Source organism: Dinoponera quadriceps, unplaced genomic scaffold (genome assembly GCF_001313825.1).
Source record: "Dinoponera quadriceps isolate SergipeBrazil2010 unplaced genomic scaffold, ASM131382v1 scaffold1352, whole genome shotgun sequence".
Lineage (NCBI taxonomy): Eukaryota > Metazoa > Arthropoda > Insecta > Hymenoptera > Formicidae > Dinoponera > Dinoponera quadriceps.
This window is the reverse complement of record NW_014555567.1, coordinates 196540-219055: the sequence shown is the minus strand read 5'-3', so window position 1 is coordinate 219055 and position 22516 is coordinate 196540. Positions and strand designations below refer to the sequence as shown.

General features: G+C 40.9%; 1 protein-coding gene across 1 annotated transcript in view; it reads left to right on the top strand.

Annotated features, from left to right (window-relative positions):
* The window catches only part of LOC106744661 (kinesin-like protein KIF16B), a 50517-nt gene that overhangs the window by 23190 nt on the left and 4811 nt on the right, over positions 1–22516 (top strand). The window contains exons 4-6 of the mRNA XM_014619593.1: positions 19831–19937; positions 20688–20968; positions 22304–22481. Of these exons, the coding sequence (XP_014475079.1) occupies positions 19831–19937; positions 20688–20968; positions 22304–22481 (566 nt within the window). The remainder of the gene's footprint in view (positions 1–19830; positions 19938–20687; positions 20969–22303; positions 22482–22516) is intronic.

Below are 22516 nucleotides of genomic sequence, written 5' to 3'. Positions count from 1 at the left end.
CGGTCGGGAGAGCAGGTGGAGAGCGGGAGGAGGGAAAGGGAGGGGTTGCGAAAAATCGACGGGGTTTGTTCTGCCGGCGACTTGAAAAAGTGCCGGAAGTTATCGTGAAATATTGTGTCGCCGTCGCGGATTAAATGTGTGTTAACAACGGCGGCGCGAGGCGGCGATCGATTCCCTGACGTGGATTCATCATTGAAGCGCGCATCTATAATCGATGGATGCATTAACCCACTCGAGTCAGCTGCCCAATGTAGCCGTCAAGCGTGATTGATCGGATATAAAGCTTCATCCGTAATCATCAAACAATATAGACCAAGTGAAACGCATTGCGAATGTAGCTGACGGATGAGAAATAATGTTGTGCAGCGCACGAATGTTAACCCTTTTGAGCGGGAATTAAGGACGGCACGAAAGAGAGGACGAACGGCTTACTGAGCTTACGTTCTCGATGAGTGTCGGAGTGATTAGCGAAAGAGGTGCACTGCTTTGATACGGGCTGTATGCTGCGAAGTCGGCTCGTTTTGAACCACACCGTCCGTATCTCGATGGATCGAACGATGGCCGGCGTATTTTTTCATTCTTAAGTGAAATTCATTGAATCTCTTTTCGTTCGGCGATCAGGACTCCCTTGACTGTTCTAGCAGAAATTAAACCTCGTGGGTGACCAGCCACGAGATAGTAAATTTGTGTTTAACGTCGCTACTAGCTAGTAATGTAACGCTTGCTTCTCCTAGCAGTGGCCAGACGATGACTAGATAAATCAATTACTTGATGGCAAAACAGAAGACATTACAGTTACGAAATGAAGAATGATGATTAGTTGCCGGACAGAAATATAACTACAATACGCTCTCTTCTGCTATTTTCAGATCTCCATGGAATAACGTAATCACTAATTTGGATTACCAGGTGCATAAATTGATTCGGTGCATTTTTTCATGAGATTCAAAGTTTATTTACAAAAAGTCGAGTACGAGTTTAATATTCGAAATAATTTCCGATTATTTTCTATGACTTCACTTCATCTAATGGGCAGCTGATGAATGCTTTCGCGGAAAAAAACTTGGCGGTTTTGACTCATCAATGCTTCTTCGGACCTCGTCAACTGTTTTAAGATGCGTATCCGCCAGATGATGTTGAAGCGACCGAAATAGATGGTAATCCGACGGGGCTAAATCTGGTAAATAAGCCGCATGAGGGAACATTTTCCAGCCTAATGTGCAGATGAGACCCTTCGTCTCTTTTGCAATATGTGACCGCGCGTTATCGTGCAGCAGAATCACCTGCCTAGTTTCATTGTCGGTAAAAGGTCTCTTTATAAGTTTTATGGGTCACAGCACCTTCACCCAACGCGGAACAAATCATTTCGGTAGACTGAACAGTGTTTTTATTCAACTAGAATGCAAAAAGGATGCGGTGCCTCGGATGCTTCTTTTCGAACAATATCGTGATAACTACTGTTTTCCAAGATTATATCGGCAAGGCCTTGACGGATAGTTGACCTATAACGCTTCTTAAAGCTTAAGGTTGGCACTTTCAAATCACCATACAGGACAAGAAAGAAATTAAAATTTGAACCAGAGTTACATAGAATTACATAGAGAGTTATATAGAGAATTAATTTGTACACCTGATAGATTCGACTGTTTCCCAGAAAGCATGGATTTCCTCGGGACGTCCTGAGGATGTCCTAAGGACGTCCATGGAACGTCCATGGGATATTGCATACTATTTGGGTTATCATATTCGAGTTCAGCCTCGGAAAGATTCGCCCGTCGAGGACTGTTTCCGCACGCTGGAGAAGAGCACATTCGCGGAGAAGAAGAAGAAGAATTCTTCGGCAAATGTTATTTCTGTATCGGCGTATCGTCGGAAGGATACGCGGTTCGGCTTTGCGGCAGCCTGTATCGTCGGCCTGTATTAGCGGCGATGGCGCGATACGACGGCGGCATGATCTCGTGAATTCGAACGATAAAACGCGATGGCGTTTCATACTCGGCCGCACACAGGCACACGCGCAGCGGGCGAGCGTGTACGTACACCCCGGAACAGACACTGATTTGTGGCATGACGAGGCGTGCAAGGTGTTGCACGCAACGCGTATAAATAAGCAGCCGGCCCGATACCCCCGTGAGCGGGGGTTGTTTCGGCCGCGTGAATTCTTCGCGCGGAGAGGGGAACGTTCGAATAAACGACGGATCTCGATATGCAGCCGATGGAGGCATCGCCGTCGGAGACGCTAATAAATAAACGGAGGAAGCAATCTCTTTCAGAAACTTTTCATATATATCAGATATTTCTATATCGGATATATAGCTCTCGGACTTGAATCCGGCCGTCGGTTATTAAAATTCGAAAATCGTCTCGAAACTTACGGAAGGTAGAAGGAGTTTAGGCTCTTTGAACGTCTCGAAACTCTTCGGTCTTGATACGACTACGGCCGTTTCGATAATTTCACTCTTTAAGAATTTTTATGACGTCTCGCGCGGAATTTTCGCATGCGCTTAAGAAGGCAGATATGTTTAAACCCGCGGAAAGTAGGTAAAATTCAACTCATTAGTGCAGGAATTTTTAATTGAATACGAAATCTTAGTAGAAGTTATTTATACGATATGTTAATTATAAAAATATGTTCGTGAAATTAAAAAAATATTAACAAATAGAGGTGCAGCAGCCGAATTTATTCCGTGACGTGTGTCGCGATGAATTATGGCTTTGCAGCGATTATCGATGTTCCAGTTAACATTTTCAGTAATGGCGAACGTATTGTGTATCTAAAGGTTTTTAATAGTTCCCTTTATGGAATGAACTGAAAGAGAAAAGTTTTGATAAAAATCAACGAAATAGCAATAAAAAAATGGAAATTTGCTGAAAAATGTTTTTTATTGCAAAAATTTTATTTTATTGCAAGAATCTTTAAATAAATAACATTTTTTGACCGGAGTTTAATTAGTTCTGTGGAAAATTTAATTCTCCCCAGTTAAAAATATCTCGATATGTTTGTTCCTTCTTAAGTTATCTTTGCAAAACTTTAATTTACTTATATCTATATTTCTATTATATATTTAGTTCTAGTCACATGTACATTTTCCTGTTTTTTTCTTATTTTCTTTATTTTTTCAAAATTCTGACATGTAAAATACTATGTCCGTTATCTACGATTATTATAACTTTTGTACACTAAAACGTTCGTTACCGTAAAAGAAAAAGAAAAACCGTTTGTGCATTGGTTCACATTTTGTTGCTCTCTTTAAAACTGAACTTAATTTTCCGAAGTTTTTAATTTAGCAAACGGGAAAATATTTCTAAAGAATCATATTATCAGAAAGAAATGTAGAAAAATGAAAATCGACATTTATGAAATTGTAAACCTATCTACCCCCTTAAGCTCCATGATTTCTGGAACGTGGAGTCTTATTTTCCCATACCCATATTTTATGATACGTTCGAGTGATCTCTCTTCTTCGAATGGAAGATCCGTGATCCTTCGGATTCTCGAGTGTTCGCGCCGATTGTTGGATTTCTACGCTCGTCGAAACGTTGAATTAGATTGCATTTCGCGGAAATATCAAACCCTTGATTGATATCGCGGATATTAGCGAGTCCCTGCAATTTGTAGTTCAGGATCTTTACACGGGCCCTAACCTTGAGCCTTCTTTTACTCTTGACATTTCGCGGCATCAGATCCACGGATTCGAAGAATGCCATAATAACCGCGTTCTCGCATGGCGGACCGGAGGCAATCCGCCTCGCGCGAAACGACGAGATCGACGTGCCGTGAAATGACACGGCACTGAATATTAGCCTATCCCGGGGAAAGGTCACGAGACTTTCCATTGATACGCGAGAGCCATCGAATTTCACGGCTCTCCCACGGCGACACGTGGGGGATCGTCGTCGTTGTCGTGAATCCGCGCTGTCGTCTACGCCAGAATCGAGGCGGCTGGTCGCGAGGACTCTCGATAAATAAAATTCAGTCGTGCGAACCGCTAAGCGCCGAGCCGATCACGAATTTCGTTATCCTTGTCGCGTGCTCTGATGTAGAAGGGAAAAGTGTCGAATAAGTCTGAGCAACACCGGGGAGAGCGGGAGGAGGCCGAGGAATGAGGAGGGAGAAGAGAGAGAGAGAGAGAGAGAGCGTGGAAAACGATGAAGAGAAAAGCGGAGTATCGAAGGAAGGGAAAAGATATTCCATCATGTTTCAAAACCGCTCGATATCCGTTTGAATCGCACTGTATAATATTTGGCACATTTCAAGTTCTTACACGAGAAGAAAGATTTGCTGTTACAACTATAAGATATGCAAATTAATTCGGTACTTTAGTTACCAAAAATTAAGATTTGTTTATTAATGGAAGGTGTAATTCTAATTATCCAAATAATCCCCGATTATTATTAATGACCGTACACCGTCGTATTTATCGTAGTTGTCGAATTCTATCGCGATAGAAACTAGACTATTTTGAATCAATAAAGTCATCAATAAGATAAAGATTTTCAAACATCTTCTATTGCTTTAAAATGTTTGTCTGTTAAATTATATTGTAACGAACTGAAACAGTTGAAAACCTTAAGGAGCAAGATTTGGAGAAAAAGCCAGGTGTGGTGCAAATGGATAAAAGTAAAGGCATCGAATTGATTTCCATACTTAATATTGTAAAATCTCGCTAACTTAGCGAATCCATAGCCGTAATATACGGACAGTCAGTTTTTATGTTACGATAACTAACGAGGGAGCCGCCGAGAAAGCGTTTTTTATCGATTTCGATGGATTTCCTTGAATATACTGCAGATCGACAAGAAATCTCGGAAAAAAGACACGTATCTTTTCACGCGGTTATTATCTGTACGTTTTGAAGTTGAAACAACCGTTCGAAGATAGCTCTAGGATGTTTCATTTCCGGCGAATACCATTGAAACTGTGACAGTTAAGTACACCAAAAATACGGGTCTTTTATTTTTTACTGTCCTACAATATGTTCGTAGCTCATCAAAATCGATAAGGGGCACTCGCGCCGATCGCGCACGGCGGTTGATTTATTTGACACTTTTTACGTCGCTCGCTCGGAAAATCCAATGCGTAAATCATAAATGAGAGACGCGAGCGAGATGATGATGCACGCACGCGAGAGAAATTATCAGCGCGCGTTGTGCGATTTATATAGGGTTTTCCATTAAGAGGTTTCATTTTCGCGCCATTTTTAACATATTAAAGATAGAATTGTCATTTTTTAACAGCTGACATGTAAAAAGTATACGGTCAACGAATATGGGACGATATATTCTTCAGCAACGTACAGAAATTGTGAAAATTCACTGTAAAAATTGTGAAAACTTCGCGGAGACAGTTCGTAAAATACGTACTGCTTTCGGCCGTGACGAAGCTCCTTCTCGTCCAACGATTGTTAACCTAATCAAGAAATTTGAATGTTTGGGTCGACCATTTGTAGAAAAAAAGTCGAGGCGGCCATGCATCAGATATCGTGTCCCACACTTAATTCTACAGTCTGTACTTAGCTTTGGAACCAAAATATCACCACTTTTTCTAAAAAAAAAAATACTTTTTTTTTCTAATAATTTACAATGAAACCTCTTGATGGGAAACCCTGTATAATTTTGCCGACATCGTCGCGAATCGACACAATCTTTCGCCGTGGCGTTTCGCCTCTTTGCGAAGCAGTAGGACGAGGAGGGGGCGCGGAATTGAGACGCGGATGCTATGCGAAGGGGGGGGGAGGCCCGATGTTCGCAGTGAAAAATAATAAAAAATAGCAGGTAATAGAATTAGCGACCGAGGCGCGGCCGTAGCGTTGCGAAGAGATACGCGGAGAGGCTGGAGGAGGGAGGGGTTGGTAGAAAAAACAAAAAGGAGGAAAAGCGAGAGTGAATTTTATCCGTGGAAAGTGCACCGGCGGTAAGCAAGTCTCGCGATGCAATGTCGATCGGGAGATCTATGAATATCGAAGTTGCCGGCGTTCGCCGATATAACGAGTCCTTGCATTTTTCACGACCAGCTTCCGTCGCTTTTATAGTAAGTAATTTAAGAAGAAGTTCCGCAGTGTAACGGAAATATTAATAGTTTATAACTCCCGGTCGTCTTAATGCCTCGCAAATAGGAAAACTGCTGTCGTTTTGAAGTTTGAAGGCACAAAGAGCGGAGGCGAGAGATGAGGTAGGGAGAGGATGAGGAGGGAAAGAAGAATAAAAAATATCGCCGAAGCAAATTTATACGTGAATTACGACCGGACGAAGTTGATTGTCCAAGCCGATTGTTTTGAAGCAAGGAATCCTAAGTTTCGTTGATTCGATCTCTCTCGTTCATTGCGATCTGCGCTCGTCATATTTAGGGATATAATTGGTCCGAGGGGGATTTTTCCATTAAAACTTTGCGCGAAATATGAAGTTCTATCGTCGAGCGGCGAATACGTGAGAATACACAAATTACCGGCGAATGTTCATTAGCTCCAATAAATAAGGTGAATGTTTCAATTAGTGATAGTGCCCTAATTTGCGACAATCGCATTTGTCCTTCTTAATAAGTCAAATAATATAGCTCCATATTTATTTCAAAAAAATGTTTCTTTTACTCTACATCTTATATATTATCTATGTTATAGTTTCGAGTAAAATATATTATATTTTCGAATAAAATTTAATATATTATAGTTTCGAGTAAAATTAAAAGCTATAGTGAATGCTGAAATATATCATAATTATAAATATGCTGCTAACGGTGACAGTTCGAAAAGTTATTTGCTGACAAAAAATTATAAGTTGGCCGTTAATATATAAGGCGTTTTTTTTAGTTTCCAAAATTGAATTTAAAATTTTCAAAAATAAAATATTTCTTTATAGTTGTTTTTAACTTCAAGCGATTGAAATTCGTTAAAGTCGGAGAAAGATTAAAGAATATTTTGCAAGCGAGAAAAAAGGTACGTATATTTTGTAATTATTACATGTACATCATTAATCGGTACTGGAATATTTATTTGTCTCTAATACTGACTACCTAAATGAATATAAAAATAAATATGAATATGATATAAAATGATGTATATAGATTAGTAGATGGTAATATAGACGTTTCTATTTCTAAAGAGAAAGTGTAAGTCGTAAATTGTACTCATTATAAAGTTAGGAAATAGTATCATGATTGTAACTTACTCCTCCGAAATCTGACAAATATTATAAATGTCATTTCTTAGGTTTAGAAAAATCTAATATAATTAGAATCTCCAATGTTTAAGTTTTCAAACTAAACAAATGTTATGTACCCAATATGTTATTTATTTATTTATTATAGTTATTTATTATAATTAGTTATTTATTATATGTTATTAATATGCTATTTTAGTAACTTATTAGTTTAATTTCACGATATGGTTATTTTGTGTCATTAAATGGAACATTCACCTTAGTTGCTGGTGTCACGATAACAATCGTATGACGCTGCAAATCGTAAAAATAAAGAGGTAACAATCATCACATTATCCGCGATCGCAGAGACAGTCGCGGGGCTCAAAACGGTCACTCGTCTTCCATAAACGCGGCTGAAGGAGCGACGGGCCGAATGAAGTTGCGAGATCGTGCGAGCCCGACCTCGAGGTGGTATGCATGTGTGTGTGTGCGTGTGTGTGTACGGAACGAATTTGTGCATTTATCAACGGCTGCAACGCTCGGCGGAGGAACTAATTAACTACTTCTGCCGAAGGTTTTTCGAGCGGCCATCGGCTCGTTTTATCTACGTGCGCGCGCTCGTACTTTCATTATCACGCGTGCAAACGTATTGTTCTCACGTACACACACACGTTTACAATCGTAACGACGTACGACGCTTATATGTACACATAGATAAACAGGATTCGCGGGGTTCGCAAACGAGGCGAATGTATCGAAGATAGGTACCGGGGCGGATGGGGGAGGACGGAGGAGGGTCGATACACACGTTTTGTTGTGCAATTAATTATACCTATTAGCGAATCGTGCCCATCAATAAACTGGCCGGCTGGGCGCGGGTATAATTAAATTTACGAGCTAACAACAATACTGCGCGGCCGACACGTGCCTAAACGTACGATACGTTATAACGCGCTAATGTCGTCCGGAAATTGTCGCGCGCGCGGCCTGTCATCGATTGTGCGATCGTGTTCGTTTCCCTCTGCACTTTGTCTCGCATCCAGCTCTCCGGATCCAGCAAGCGCGTATTTTAGTTTCGTTCAATGAACGCGTTCGCCCGTCGGTCCGGAAATCCATTCCCGGCGTATATATTTTGTGTTTCATTAGACGCCGCATCATTGATATTTCAATCTTTCGTTAATTTTCATTTTAAATTCTTCTATCGTTCGTTTGAATTTTCAAAACCGTCTTTCGGTCGGCGATATTTTTCATGATGTGAATGGTCTCGGTATGTATCTCACAGATTACATTAATTTCTCTCCGCTTCTTGAAACAATTTTTCATTCATTAGTACTTGGCTAATATAGTCCCCGGCCGTATTATTAGACGCACCTTAATGTTTTACATTTCATTGACTTCCGAGGACCAGCTTTATAATACGGATCATTTATTGATCGAATTATGTTAAGGAACCGTTATTCTGTGAAAGCTATTTTTTATGAAGTCATTTCACTTGGCTGTTACAATAATCTTGATCAAGTATAGACTCACGCTAATTGTATTGTTGATAATAACGAGAACAGACGTGAGTTTTGAGTGTATCAGTTGAAATTTAATTTAATTTTTGCTTATTCGTGACTTGAAACTTCAAGTTCTTTGCTTAACTAACAGAAAAATCAATTTTGGTGTGATAAATATTAATATTGTGTGAAAAATATTAATATTGTACGCAAAAATCATGGATCGAATATATGATTGGACACCTCAGAAGGTTGCAGAGGTAAAACACGCTGATCGACACCGAAAATTATTCTAATCGAGTAAACATAAAATTGGTAATTTTACTTTTCCTCCTAACCTGTATTCTATTAGAAAATCAAAATGCGTCTGATAATATGGGCCAGGGACTGTAAAACGAGATACTTTTACGTGTGTGACAATCGTCGAAGTCACGTGACCTTCAGTTGGCGAGACTCGCTCGCGGGAATACCGAAATGAAAATCTATGCAAACGCTTCGACGAGCGATTCGACACGATTTTTCTTATTTTCCTCCGTGGTAACCAAAATTGACGTGTTCACTCAAAGAGACGAGTCTATCATTATCCACGTCGTTTAAACAAAGAAATGGACATTAAATCGGTCGTTCTTTACTTTTCGGCGGATAGTAATTTCCGATCGATCACGGCACACTCTTTGAGTTAATAAACCAGCAACGCAGGCTTCTATTCATCGTCCATTCGTAATGTTCAACGGGCTGCAATGTATGAACTTTGAAATACCCGGCTTTATTTTCACAACGAGAGCCCCGCGAATTTACACTTTTTCAAATAATGAATATCAATCTCTCCCTTTCTCTCTTTCTTTCTGTAACGGGCGAAATATCCGGAAAAAATTAATTAACAAGTCGCGCATATCCGCCACGCGTGTGTCGTATAATCTGAGCGCGGATATACGTTACATTCTGTTATATGTTTCTGCAACGCGACGACGACGAGTTCGCGCTGACGGTGCGCGTCGTTTAAAAAAATGATAATGTTCGTACGACCGCGGCATGAAATACGATTTGAGCAGAATGTGACATCCTTCCGGGCCGGCGAGTGTATGCCGCGTCGCCGGAGCGCGCAAAACTTGACTGTTTAATTTGTAATTATGCGAGTACGAGAGAAGTATTTAAATATTCCCCGTGTTCTCCGCTAAAAGCCTTTAATTAATGCATCGGTTAGCACTGGGTGTATTGAATATTTCGCGTCCGCCGAGCTTCTTAATCGCCGCGGGATTATTGTTGAAAAATCACCGATCCGCCGGTTAAATGGAATCCTACTGAAGGTTCACGGTTCGCTTAAGTGAATCGCGCGATCGTTCGAACAAATCACTTCTCGCTCGCTCGTAAGATCGCCTTCTTGCTCCGCGTGTTAAAAAAGAAGAAGAGAAAAAAGATAGATCCTCACCTGCGACGAGGCTGTTCTCTTCTTTGAGGTTTAATTTATCGCACCGGGGAAAGTTTCGCGGCCGAGTTGCCGCCGCCGACTGCACAAAGAACCGATATCTTCTCCCGTACGTACGGAAGGAACTATTTTTCCGACGAGGAGATCTGTCTATCGGAAAAAATTCACAGCACTCTCATCTCGATAGGTAGGGAAGAAACTGCGAAACTTTTTTCACGTACGTTTTTAAACATCTATGTGTGTGTGTGTCTGCACATGTGTATGCGCGCGCGAGTTTCTCGGGTGGAGCGGTGCATGCGCTAAATGACGGCCCTCGGCAAATAGAGAGACGACCGAATGCGGATCGAATTGAATTTGCGATTCAGTCGCGATCGCGTAATGACCAGGGCGGTAATCGAAAACGCGCCCGGGGTCGAATTAAAGCTCCGTCGAGTGAGAGAGCCGGAGAACGAGAGAGAGAGAGAGAGAGAGGGAGAGAGAGAGAGAGAAAGGCGGACAGAGGGTGAACTCTATCGATCAATCAGCCATAAGTAATGCGGAGCTTTTGATGGCTTACCGTTTCATTGCGGACGGAAAGAGCCGAGCGGCATGCTATCGCGCTGGATGCGACTTAGTCGCGTTAAACGTCAATGCCTAATGACGATAATTGTTGATCGATTGTGCACTCGACGGATCATTCTGACCAGCTTTGGTGGAATGATGTTCCGGTGTACGCACATTGAGTCGCCGGGTGATTAGGTTCGGTCGTAATTAATTAAGCATCTACGTCGACATGTATGAAAAATCGATAAATCAGGAAACGAACGGACGAGAATCGGAGAATCAGTCGGGCACGCATGTTCGAGAGACGTTCATTCTAACTTGAGAAGAAGGAGAAAGAGTCGAAGAGAGGTAATTGTCATATACACACACACACATATATACACATACCACTCGATAGGCAAATTTTACGAAATGCATTTGTGAAGAAATATTCGATCGGTAATCATATAAATATCATATCAATAAATCATATAAATAATTTTCAACGTATATTATCAACAAATATCTATTTTTCTCGAAAACTCGCGGAAAGAGTCGATAAGCTAAACTTGTCAGTCATCAATACGAATCATTAATAACGACAAATATGCGCATATCGGATTAGGCTGTATATCGTAAAAAATATTTCATGTAAAAATAATTTTAGAGGGAAATGACTTTTTCTTCATAACTCAACCAAACAGTGTACGTGTATTCTGCAAATGACGTGGATGATAAGAAACGAGAGGCCCGCGTGAAACTGTAAAAAGTTGCGCGAGTGCCAGTCGCTCGGAACGAGCGGAAACGCACCGAGCGCGTCTATGTTACAAATATCGTATGTAAAAAGTATTTCATTACGGACTAAAACCGTGACGCGAAGTGCCGCGCATGGAGCGTTTGCGTTTCGGATTATTTATTCCTCGATCACCGCCGCGTTATCGATGTCGCCCGAAATTCCTCGCATTTGCATTGTAAATCGACGAGCGGAGTCATTTCCCGTGTCCGCGGGCGAGATATCTATAAAAAAATAATTAAACTCGCATCGAAACAGAGGGAGAGAGAGGGAGGAAGAGAGGAGGGGGGGGGGGAATTCTACGTGGCCGTTCGCTGAGAGAGCCTCTATTTTGATTTATTCCGGATAACTGACTCGTTGCAGCTGCGGGCTAACAAATTGTTTATATTGATTATTCGCTCGATTGTCTATTGAATATTACCCCTCGCTTATTTCCATCCGATCTGCACGCTGAGAATAAATCGTAGTAATCGCGAATCGCGAAACGACAACGACGGCAAGAACTTTTCCGGGACATTCTTTAGAATGTGAAACAGAAAAAAGGCTCTTATAACCAGCTCTTATAACGCGGAAAGCTTCGTTAGCTTAGCAGATTTACAGTCTTAATATATGAACAGTCAGTTCGTTATGTTACGATAACAAAGTTCGAGAACTACATAAGATACGATTATGCTTGATGAATTCTATTTTACCACGACAGATTTGTTAGCGCAGCCAAGAAGATGCTTCACTAAAATCAGTGGACAATATAATTTGGGATGTTTAACAAAGCATATTTGTCGAAATAACTATCCGGGAAACAATTAATATGATCAAAATTCATATATGATCACACATGTCTATACAAAAAAAAATGATGCTGTGTTATTTAATTAAATGTCGATATTAGGCACTATCAGAAGCACAAGTGGCCAGAAGCGTTTACTTCAATTGTATTTGCATATAATTTGTAAACAACAGTATTTTTTCGTTATGGACACACGTGATTATACATGGGCAAACTTCATATATGATCTGAATCTTTTTTCGCGGGTTATTCTTATGCTGCCGTATTGAAGGAAATTTGTTGCGTTCACGCTCATGCGAATCTTTTCAGTTGTAACATTCAATTTTATCCAACAAGCTACAAATTTGTTGAATCAACCGATTCATGTTTTCTCCTCAATGCTGTAACTGTGTAAAGTGTAAATCGAATGACCGATATAATTTAAACGACGGAACCTGTATGATGTTTATGATTTAAACGATGAAACGAAATTATGAAAAAAAAAAAACGTAGGAAAAGAGGAAGAAAAAAGAAGAAGAATACTTTGAGCGATTCCCAATCGCTTCTCTTCACTTATGGTTGAAAGATTTGTCAGAATTGAAATCGATTCGAGCTCGAGAGCGCGTTCTACCTTGCGCGGTTAACACGAACGCAAGTAGAGCAAACAGAGAACGTTGACTCGGGTCAGTTAACCCTGAGAGCTCTTTATCAGCCTTTTACACGTAGGACTATCGAGGGTGATCGGAAGCGTCTTTATCGTGCCGCTCGTTGAAGCTTATAACTTTCACCTTTATCACTCTCGCCGCTCGATACCGGAAGTCCTTTGTCTCTTTGTGTCTCCCTTTCTCTCCTCCGACATTCGCTTATCGATGAAGCCACGCGCATAAGCGAACCGTACTTTACCATACCAGATTGTTCCTCCCGAAAACGTTTTTTCTCTCTGGCTTGACGGTATCGATTGCATTAGTTCTTGCGGATATTACTTTCTCTGTGTTTCTCCCGCATCGTTAGCGAATACGATACCAGTTCGTTAGCAGAAGTTCGAATCAATGGCTCTCTACGTGAAGCACATGGCTTCCCAGACAGAGTGCGCTTCCATATGACGATGTTTAGAAGAGGAAAACGTAATTCTATGGGATCAACGAAATCATTTAATCTGCACGAGATATGGAAATGAGGCAAAGATATATAGATAAGTAGAGATATAAATAGATAGGTGGATAGATACATAGATAGATAGATAGACAGAGAGAGAGAGAGAGAGGGAGAGAAGTCGCAAAATATTTGCTCGGTAAACCTCTTTAATTTTAATTATTCTTTCGCTACGATAACTTGGAGAAATCTTAATGTTTCGATGACAACTCAGGAAAAAATGATTAAATATGATTATATATAATTATATAAAATCATATATGAATCTTGCTCATATATATAGTTACATATATGATCATATATGTCTACACGAAAAAAATGATGTTACTTTATTTACTTAAATGTCGATATCATGTGCTGTCGGATACGTCGATATAGAAGTAATCAATGATTGAAAAAGGGGTAAAATAACAATAACAGATCTCATAACTATATCTCCGAACTTTTTGAACACCCTTTATATTTGTATATACATGTAATTGTAAAAAATATATAAATACGTATGTAAGCGCAGGAAAATGTGTACGCAGGCTCCTATTTCACTTTATACGATCAGCACTGCAACCTAATTCTGCTGCAAAATGTATAAAAGCTTCGAACGGCGGTAACTCGAAAACTATAATTTTTCAGACTTTGCGCCCATTGATCCTCATTTGAGCCCATTTTTGATTTCCACATCAAGAACTATCATCTAGCACAGTTTCAGGAAATTTAGCCGAAATCCATTTTCCATAAGGATTCTGCGGAATCTTTTAAGAGAAAAAAATAATTCTTTTCGAGAATCATCGAAAGTTTAGGCCGATCTCTTGATCGACGATCGTCGAGGAAAAAGTGGATCCACCCGATCGGCCGACAATGTGTTAATAACACCGGGGTCAAGAGGCGAAAGGTGAGGGGTGCGTCGCGCGACAGGCGGCGGGTTGTTCGACGTTCGTCGGCGATTCTTTTCCCTCGGCGAGCGACGTCCCCGTTCCTCCGTCTGTCCGGGGTATCGAGGCTGCGGGATCGATTCCTATTCCTATTCCGGCAGCGTAATATTCGTCAGGCACGAGAGAGAGAGAGAGAGAGAGGAAGACGGCCGAGTTACACGGCGTGGACTTGGGCTTTCCGTTCGCCGCGAAAACCACCCTGGAGAGTTTCTCGTTTCGGGAGCGCGCGCGCGAAAACCGAGACCGGTGGAGGAGTAGGAGGGTGGCGGAGGACACTCGAAAAGTTTAAGGCTCGGCTAATAAATGGCTCTCGGCGCTCCCCGCCGCCGGCAGTTCGGCGCGTCCGGATATCATTAATTAACAGTAATTAATGCGCGAGCGAGCGACCGTTCTCGGCAAAGTTTTCGCGCAGTTTCGCGCGTCTTGTCGATGGAGGGATGAAATACGTATGCGAGTCGTTCGTTCCGAGTGAGTTCCGGCGAGAGAGCGAGTTGTACGAACGGGACGTTCCGCAGGACGAGGTGCTTAGTGAGCGATTAAGGATTAATGAGTCTGATTAACGAACGCTTTCAAGTCTAACCGAAAGTGAATCCGGCTAGTGGAGTAATTGAAATCGGGGGAGAGGGGTCGGGGGAGGCGTTTGTCGAACGGATATCTCGCGATTCCTTTGATTCCTTTGTGTTCGTGAAGCGAGGCCGCTTTAAGGAGACGCCACACTTGAAAACTTTACTGGCGGAATACACATTTCTTTCGGTGAATTTGGCGACACACACACCGAAAACTTCGCCTCACTTTACTCTTGAGCTTTTGCCAAAATTTTGGAGGGAGGGAGACAGTCCGTGCGAACTTGTGCATATTGATTATGCGTTCACACGAACCTTTTCGTTCTTCCTTGTTCTCCCCGACGGTCATCCTTGAGAAAGTTTCTCTTGTTACATCGGCATTGTGTACATAGCACGACAGTGTATTGCTGAACGAACGAGATGAAGTTGAGAGCGGTTATATAGGTGCGGAAGTTAAATCTAAAAATATATTTTGTGTACATTGTCAAATGAAAGGTAATGAAAGATGGGTCGTTAGAGGTAAATTAAGCTCGTTTCGCAACGAGACGCTCTCGTTGCGGCGAGATTCGACGCCATTGATTAGCGATAATTCAAGCATTAATTTTCATTAACTATCGGGTATCGAACTTTCCTGCCGTGTTATGTGGCCCTCGAGTATTCTCCGAGGAATCCGCGGCACATCGATTTTCCCTCGAGATCCGGTGTCCTCAATGAGGAGATAACCGGCGAGTTTAGAGGGTTGCTTACAAGTGGTTGTGTATCACGCGAAAATAAGTTACGACACTAAAGCTTATCGTTATGAACTGTCGAAACTGCGAATCCGCGTTAATAATGTAATTAGCGAAGTTACATAATCACTTGTTCTTTTGCGAATCAGTTTTACGTCCCATACATCGGTAGTTACTTGTTGTTAAATCACCACTCGACGATATTTCGTTACTCCTGTTTAATTATTATTAATTTGTATGTACATATATATATATATATATATATATATATATATACAGGGGGTTTCAAATCATTGCACGTTTTTAAAATGACGTATTCTTTGCAACATTCTAAGGCAGAAGTTGAAGTTTGAAAATGGTGTGAGACTGCAATAATTTTTAAGCTACAACTATTAAAGGTAGTATATAATTATTAAATAGTGTTAGCTAATATATATTATCACATATAGATTATTAATTATGATTATTAAAAATAAATTAAATTATTATAATATAATAAAATTATTAACGACTAAAGTTGATTAATCGTACGGCTGATATTTTTCCACGTTCGGGTATGCTAGTATGGATGATAATAAGGGTGCGAACATGATAAAAACGGATTTTTTGAAAACTTTTGTACAAATATTGTTTTCGTAAAGAGAATAGTGCCAACAGTAACTTCGATTCTTTTGTGTCATACGATTTGGAAATTGCCTTACGCATTCCCGTATAGCGGAATGCAGAATATGAATTCTATGTGACCACATTCACTAGTAGATTATTATTATGATGATTTACCACTTTGCCTTACCACAAAACTTTTTATCATATGAATCAAATAACTATGAAGTTTAATTTGACAGCTGACTCGTATAACATTCAAATTCAACTCAATTTGTATTCAATACCAGCATTTTTAAGTTTTCCATAATACTGACGTGCGCCACGTTTAAACGAAACCATTTTTTTTTACGAAAATTATATTGCACATTTTGTACACAAATTTTTGTGAATCCGTTTTATCATGAGAGCATCCTTATTACGGTTCATATTACCATATCTAAACGCGCGAAATGTCAGCTGTATGATTAATCTCAAATTTAATCGATTATAATTTAAAAATGATTGTAACTTCGCTATTTTCGTACTGGAACTTACGTCTTAGAATGTTCCAAAAATTTATCATGTTAAGAACATACAGTGGTCTTTAGTACACGTGCAAAATTGTCCACTTTTTAAAGTCTGCTTGTGCTAACAAAATTTATGTTAGAAAAGAAAGAAAACAAAGTTAAATCTTAACTTATTTTCGATTAAGATGAGAATTCGCTTGAAACAATTTTTTCTTCAATTCCTGATCTATTTTTCTCACACACGAGGTGTACAGTTGCGAAATATGCGTCGTTGCGACGCTAAAATTGTCATTGCATGACACGAACGATTCGTCGCTGCTTTGCGGAATGTTTGAAAAAAAAAGAATAGTGACAAAAAACTGTGCAGTGTTCCATATTTCGCGCAATATGCAACCGTCGCAACATGATTTTTACATCTGTCTAAACGTCTCGCGGTAATGCCGTGAAACGGAATTCGCTGCACCGGCAATCGGTGAGCATCCAATCCGGCGCGTCCGTGTAACGATATTCGCAGTCTTTTCGCCGTCGTAACTTGCTCCTTGAACTCGCGTATGAACGTGCAGCTCGTTCCTTCGCCGAACGAAGTCAGAAATTGTAACACTGTATTCCTAAAAATTTCCCCTCAGTGCAATTTATGCCGCTGTAACGGTTGCTCGATGAACGACGGTCGCATCTTCGCAGGTCAAGGAAAACGGTAAATAGGGTGCGAAATCATCTTTAAGAAATACAGTTTCTTAATCGATCGGTTGTAAACTCGGCGAGTCAGGTAATCTTGATTTCTCTCTCAGCTATTTTATTTATTGTGCATATTTATTGTACATACGCCGCAGCAAAGGAAAAATTAATTTATCAGGTATTATTATTTATTATGTTTAAAGCAAATAAACGAATATACAAATAAAAACAGTATATTGTATATTACTATAAAAAAATTGGAAATACGAAATATTTATTTTTTATATTTAACAGAAAAACTTTTAGAAATCCTCATATTTTTGCCATATATTCCATAAGGATAGAATATACGGCTTATTAAAAATTTACAAATAATACTTATAAATAAGACGCAAAATGATATAATAACTTATAAAATATGTGTAAAAAATTGATTGGAATAAGTGTGGTATATACGCCGAAAGTAATTTATTAATGTTTAACATAAATAAAAATTCTATGCTGTTAACAAAAATAAAATGAAATGTTAATTTATTCTCGATTAAGGTGGGAATTGGCTCGAAATAATTTTCTCCTCAATTCCGAATCTGTTTTTAGCACACGTGCAGCTGCGAAATACGCGTCATTGCGACGCTTAAATTGTCATTGCGTGACACGAACGATTCATCGCTGCTTTGCGGAATGTTCGAAAGAAAAAAAAAATACTGACAAAAGACTGCGCAGTATTCTACATTTCGCGCAATATATTACCGTCGCAATGCGATTTTTATATTCGCCTAATTTGCTATATCAGCAACATATTTTTTCTGTGCATCTTTACTTATATCAATTCTTTTTTTTAATTAATTTGTATCTCGGTCACAAAAGTAGCATACGCGCTCGATGTTTCCGCTTATATCGCTTCTTCGTCTGTTCTCCCACGAATTATGAGGAAACTTTGAAGAATTCTGTCTCTCGCGCGGATCGCGTTCACGTGAACGAGATCAGCGAAGACCCGTGTAATCCGTCAGAAAACACAATGTAAAGAGTCGCGATGTAAAAGGAAAGAAGAGAAAAACAGAGAACGAAGTGAAGAAGTGGCGGGAGGAGAACGGGGGAAGGGGAGGGAAGAGGAAGTGGCGGGTGTCTCGGAAAGCAGCGTGGAAAGTGTTTAACCCGATGAACGTGACCGTTCGAGGTCGCGATCGCCGTTAAGCCGATTTAAGAGTGCACGTACGAACGTTCCTCGGGCGCAACGGAGCGGATAATGACGTTAAGAGGATTCCGAAGCTCCCACGTGGGGACCACCTCACGTGCCGCATAGCCGCGAGGCTCCCCCGCACTCGCTCTCGTTTTCCTTGTCCTCGTCGCTCGCGAAAGACGCGTCACGCTTCGATGCGCCTGTAACCGTGAGAACTCGCGTCCTCTTCGACGGTGATCGCGAGGAACGCGCGTACACGTCGCGGTATACGGCATTGATATCTCGCTGAATTCTGCTCCCGCTCGGAACTGACTCTTAACGAGTCTGACGAATTTCTTGATATACTCAGTGAATAGTTCGGGGGTAGATCGATATCTCGATTGATACCTGATCGTTTTGAGGGGAGAAGATAACAGCCGGTTTGGCGGTTATGGTGATGACGGTGATGGTGGAGCGATTGTTGCAATTGGCTCGTGCGGTTCTCAGCATTGCGTACAATGTAGAAAGTGGGTAATAATTGTTATATCATTTAGAGTACTTTCAAAATGTAAGAATAGGAGAAGTTTATAGGGGAAAGATTATCTAATAGAAATCGCGTTGATATTACCGATGATCATCATCATATCGATTCGGGCACTTTCCAAGTGTCATCCTTTTTCATCTTCATCTAGTAGTTAATAAAATATTTTTATTTATTTTTCAGAGATGTTTAAGGTGGTAATGATTATTGTCTCACTTTGTATATTATACCTACATTGAGAAGAAGATTCCTTCAGATTTAATAAATTTTATTGCATCCAAAGAAATTTCATCACTGGCGTGCTCCAAAGAAACTGATGTTTCGATTAATAAGTGCGATTGTTAGATTCTTCAATGAATCTTTATCTTAAATAAAAAATTTGCTCGAAACGAAAGAAATTATTCGTTTCACTTTACATATTTATCGTGACCAAATATTTTATTTGGTTAAGAGATATTATTTCAAGTAATAACGCTCTTACCGTTAGATAATGGAATTTTCTTGAATGGGGACAATAAAATTATTATTCAAGCAAATAATATTTCGTAAATAATAAATATATGTTGTTTCGGTGGAACAAATTTTAGTCAAATAAATAGAAATATTAAATCTAAGAAACCTTTTCCTCTGTGTATATTTTTGATTAATTAATACTTTTATTTCGTGCAGGTTCTTATCAGGTTCTTTCAAAATTTCGTCAAATCGACGATGACTTGAATATTGTTTGAACGTTGGTGGCATAACGAATGAAAAAAATTATTCTCTATATACATACACACACACACACACATACACATAAATTACTTAAACGCGATAAATTTGTTTCAGTTATCTGGAGATATATAACGAAAAGGTACGGGATCTCCTCAAACCATCGGCGACTGCGAGCGGGCTGAGAGTTCGGGAACACCCTCGACTAGGACCTTATGTTCAAGGTATGTTTTGCTCAGGTGCAACGACCAGAAATGAATTTTTGGTCTTGCGTTTGCAAACATCTGGAAAAAAGTGACGGATCACGTAGAAATTTTCGCGCAAAATTTTTCAATCAAAATACGATATAAAACTTCGTACATTATACGATAAGAACTGCCGGCGCTCTTTATTTCCATATCTGAATATATTCTCGTATTTTTATGCAATGATCCATTGCGTATTAAAGCGCAATTTGATTTTGATTCGCACGAATTGTAAAGAAATGAAACCGAGATCGCGTATTATAATAAATATTTTGTTTCCGACGGTATAAGGAAACGTGAGAATTATGATTTGAATTTTATAATTTTTATAACTTATAATTTTTAATTTTATAATTTTCACAAATTTCATAATTTTGTATTTTTTTTTAATGTTCTAAGAACGTTTTTATAATATGCCAAGAATATTATGCCGACGTATAACATAAATCGATTATTCCTACAATATTAAAAAATATTACGTCCTACAATATTAAAAAATATTACATCCTTAGAATATTACAAGAATATTATTTTAATATTAAATAATATTCATATAATATTCTAGGAAAATTACGCGCTTATAAGGTTGATCTCGTCTGTCTTTCCGATTCGCTCCACCGCTCGTCCTGGTCGCGCTCAGTTTCAACAGCGAAATCCGGTGAAACGGGATATTGTCGACGAGCCCCGTGCCACTTCCTCTTCGGCTCACAAGAGCTCTGTCGCTTTCAGGGTTGACGCACCACGTGGTCCGCACCCTGGGGTCGTTGATGTCATACGTGGAGGAGGGCACGAAGGCCAGGAAGACAGCGTCGACCCTCCAGAACCCCAGCAGCAGCCGTAGCCACGCGTTGCTCACCGTCGGCCTCTCGCAGGAGGCAGCCAACGGCGAGCGGACTCTCGGCGTCTGCAGGAGGCAGGACGCCGCTCCGCGCGGCGGCAGCAAGTTGCACCTGGTCGATCTGGCGGGCAGCGAGAGCGCGGCCACCTGCGGCGGCGTTCATCGACTGAAGGTGAGTCATTTCCTAAAAATAATATCGTCAGCCGGGATATCCGCCGAGGCGGAATTTCGCGATGAGAATCGATACTCGCGAGCTCGCGAGCGCGCGGATCGAGCTTGCCGCTCGGGTTATCAATCTCCCGCCGACCGCCATTATACGCTAATGGACTCGCCTAATCGAGCACGACCGACTTGAACCGGCTTGCTCGCGGACGAAGAGGAAGAAGCGGCCGAGCGTGAGGAAGCGCCGAATGCGGAGAAAGCTCCCTTGTGTACTTCGTTCGAGACGTTTCGTCGCCTCGTTATCCGTTCAACTCATCTCTCGAAGGAGCTACATGTTGCCGTTTTGTTACAGCTGCCGGAGGGACCTTAGTTATCAAATCACGGAGATCCTTGGTTGATATTCTCGATGCTCTTATTCCGAGTGTAGTTTGTGCGTGACGAGTGTGATCAGCGTGAGATTCGCGCTTCACCGTGCGCGATAATTCCGTGTCAAAATGAAACCGCTTCGACCGAGAGAAATCGGACTCGACACGCGCGACGTGAAGCGTACAGCGTGAATTACCTGTCTGTTTTGTGAGCTGATCCAATCGCGTTCTTAATGTTCACGTTTGTGAGCGAACATTAACAATGCCGTCTGTAGTGCGGAAGGAATCATCGCGCCGTCGGCGTCGCGGAGACTCGGCCATCGCCGGCGGTGTTGCTCGTGCGAGCGCGAGAGTACGTCTCGTTTTTACCCAAAACCAACATTTCGCACGTTAGAGTGACGAATTTCGCACAATGCAACAACGCATGCACGACCGCCGACGGACCTTTCTCCCTCCCTCCCTGACGTTTTTTCCTCGTCAATCCGTGAAAAAAAAGGCGAAACAACGCCACAACCAAATCCCGTGATATTTGATATTTGGCTTGCAAAAAATCGAGGAAGTTATGATGTTACTGAATACAGACGGAAGAAACGCCGCTGTAAAATTCACCGTTTATCATCGTTAGCCGTATCGATCGATTGTCTACCTAGTTATCAGCGTCGTTATCAATCGGCGTAAGCCAATCGGTATCGCGAAATAAAACGATTTCATCTCATGTTGGGGGATAAGAATGTTATCATATAACTTAATCGGCAATACAATGGGATCATAATTGGATAACCACACGAGATAACTATTGAGTGTTTTTTAGATCAGAATTTATGCCATGCATATGAGAAAATCTGGAGAAATTTCTACGCGGGTTCCGTACCGATAAATGGATAAAATAAGACGGGGTGGTCATCGTTCGCTTTGATCTCGCGACGCGCGACTGATCTTCGGCCATTAATTCTGACATTACCTTTCGCTGTGGTTTAAAGGAGGGCATGAATATCAACAAGAGCTTAGTGGCTTTGGGGAACGTGATATCCGCACTCGCCGAGAGAGGCTCGACCGGAAGCGGGCCGGGCAGAAGATACATCCCTTACAGAGATTCCTCGCTTACTTGGCTGCTGAAGGATGCACTCGGCGGAAATGCTACCACCATTATGCTCGCCAGTAAGTGTGTTCTGCCGCTCTTTTTCTTTTGATCT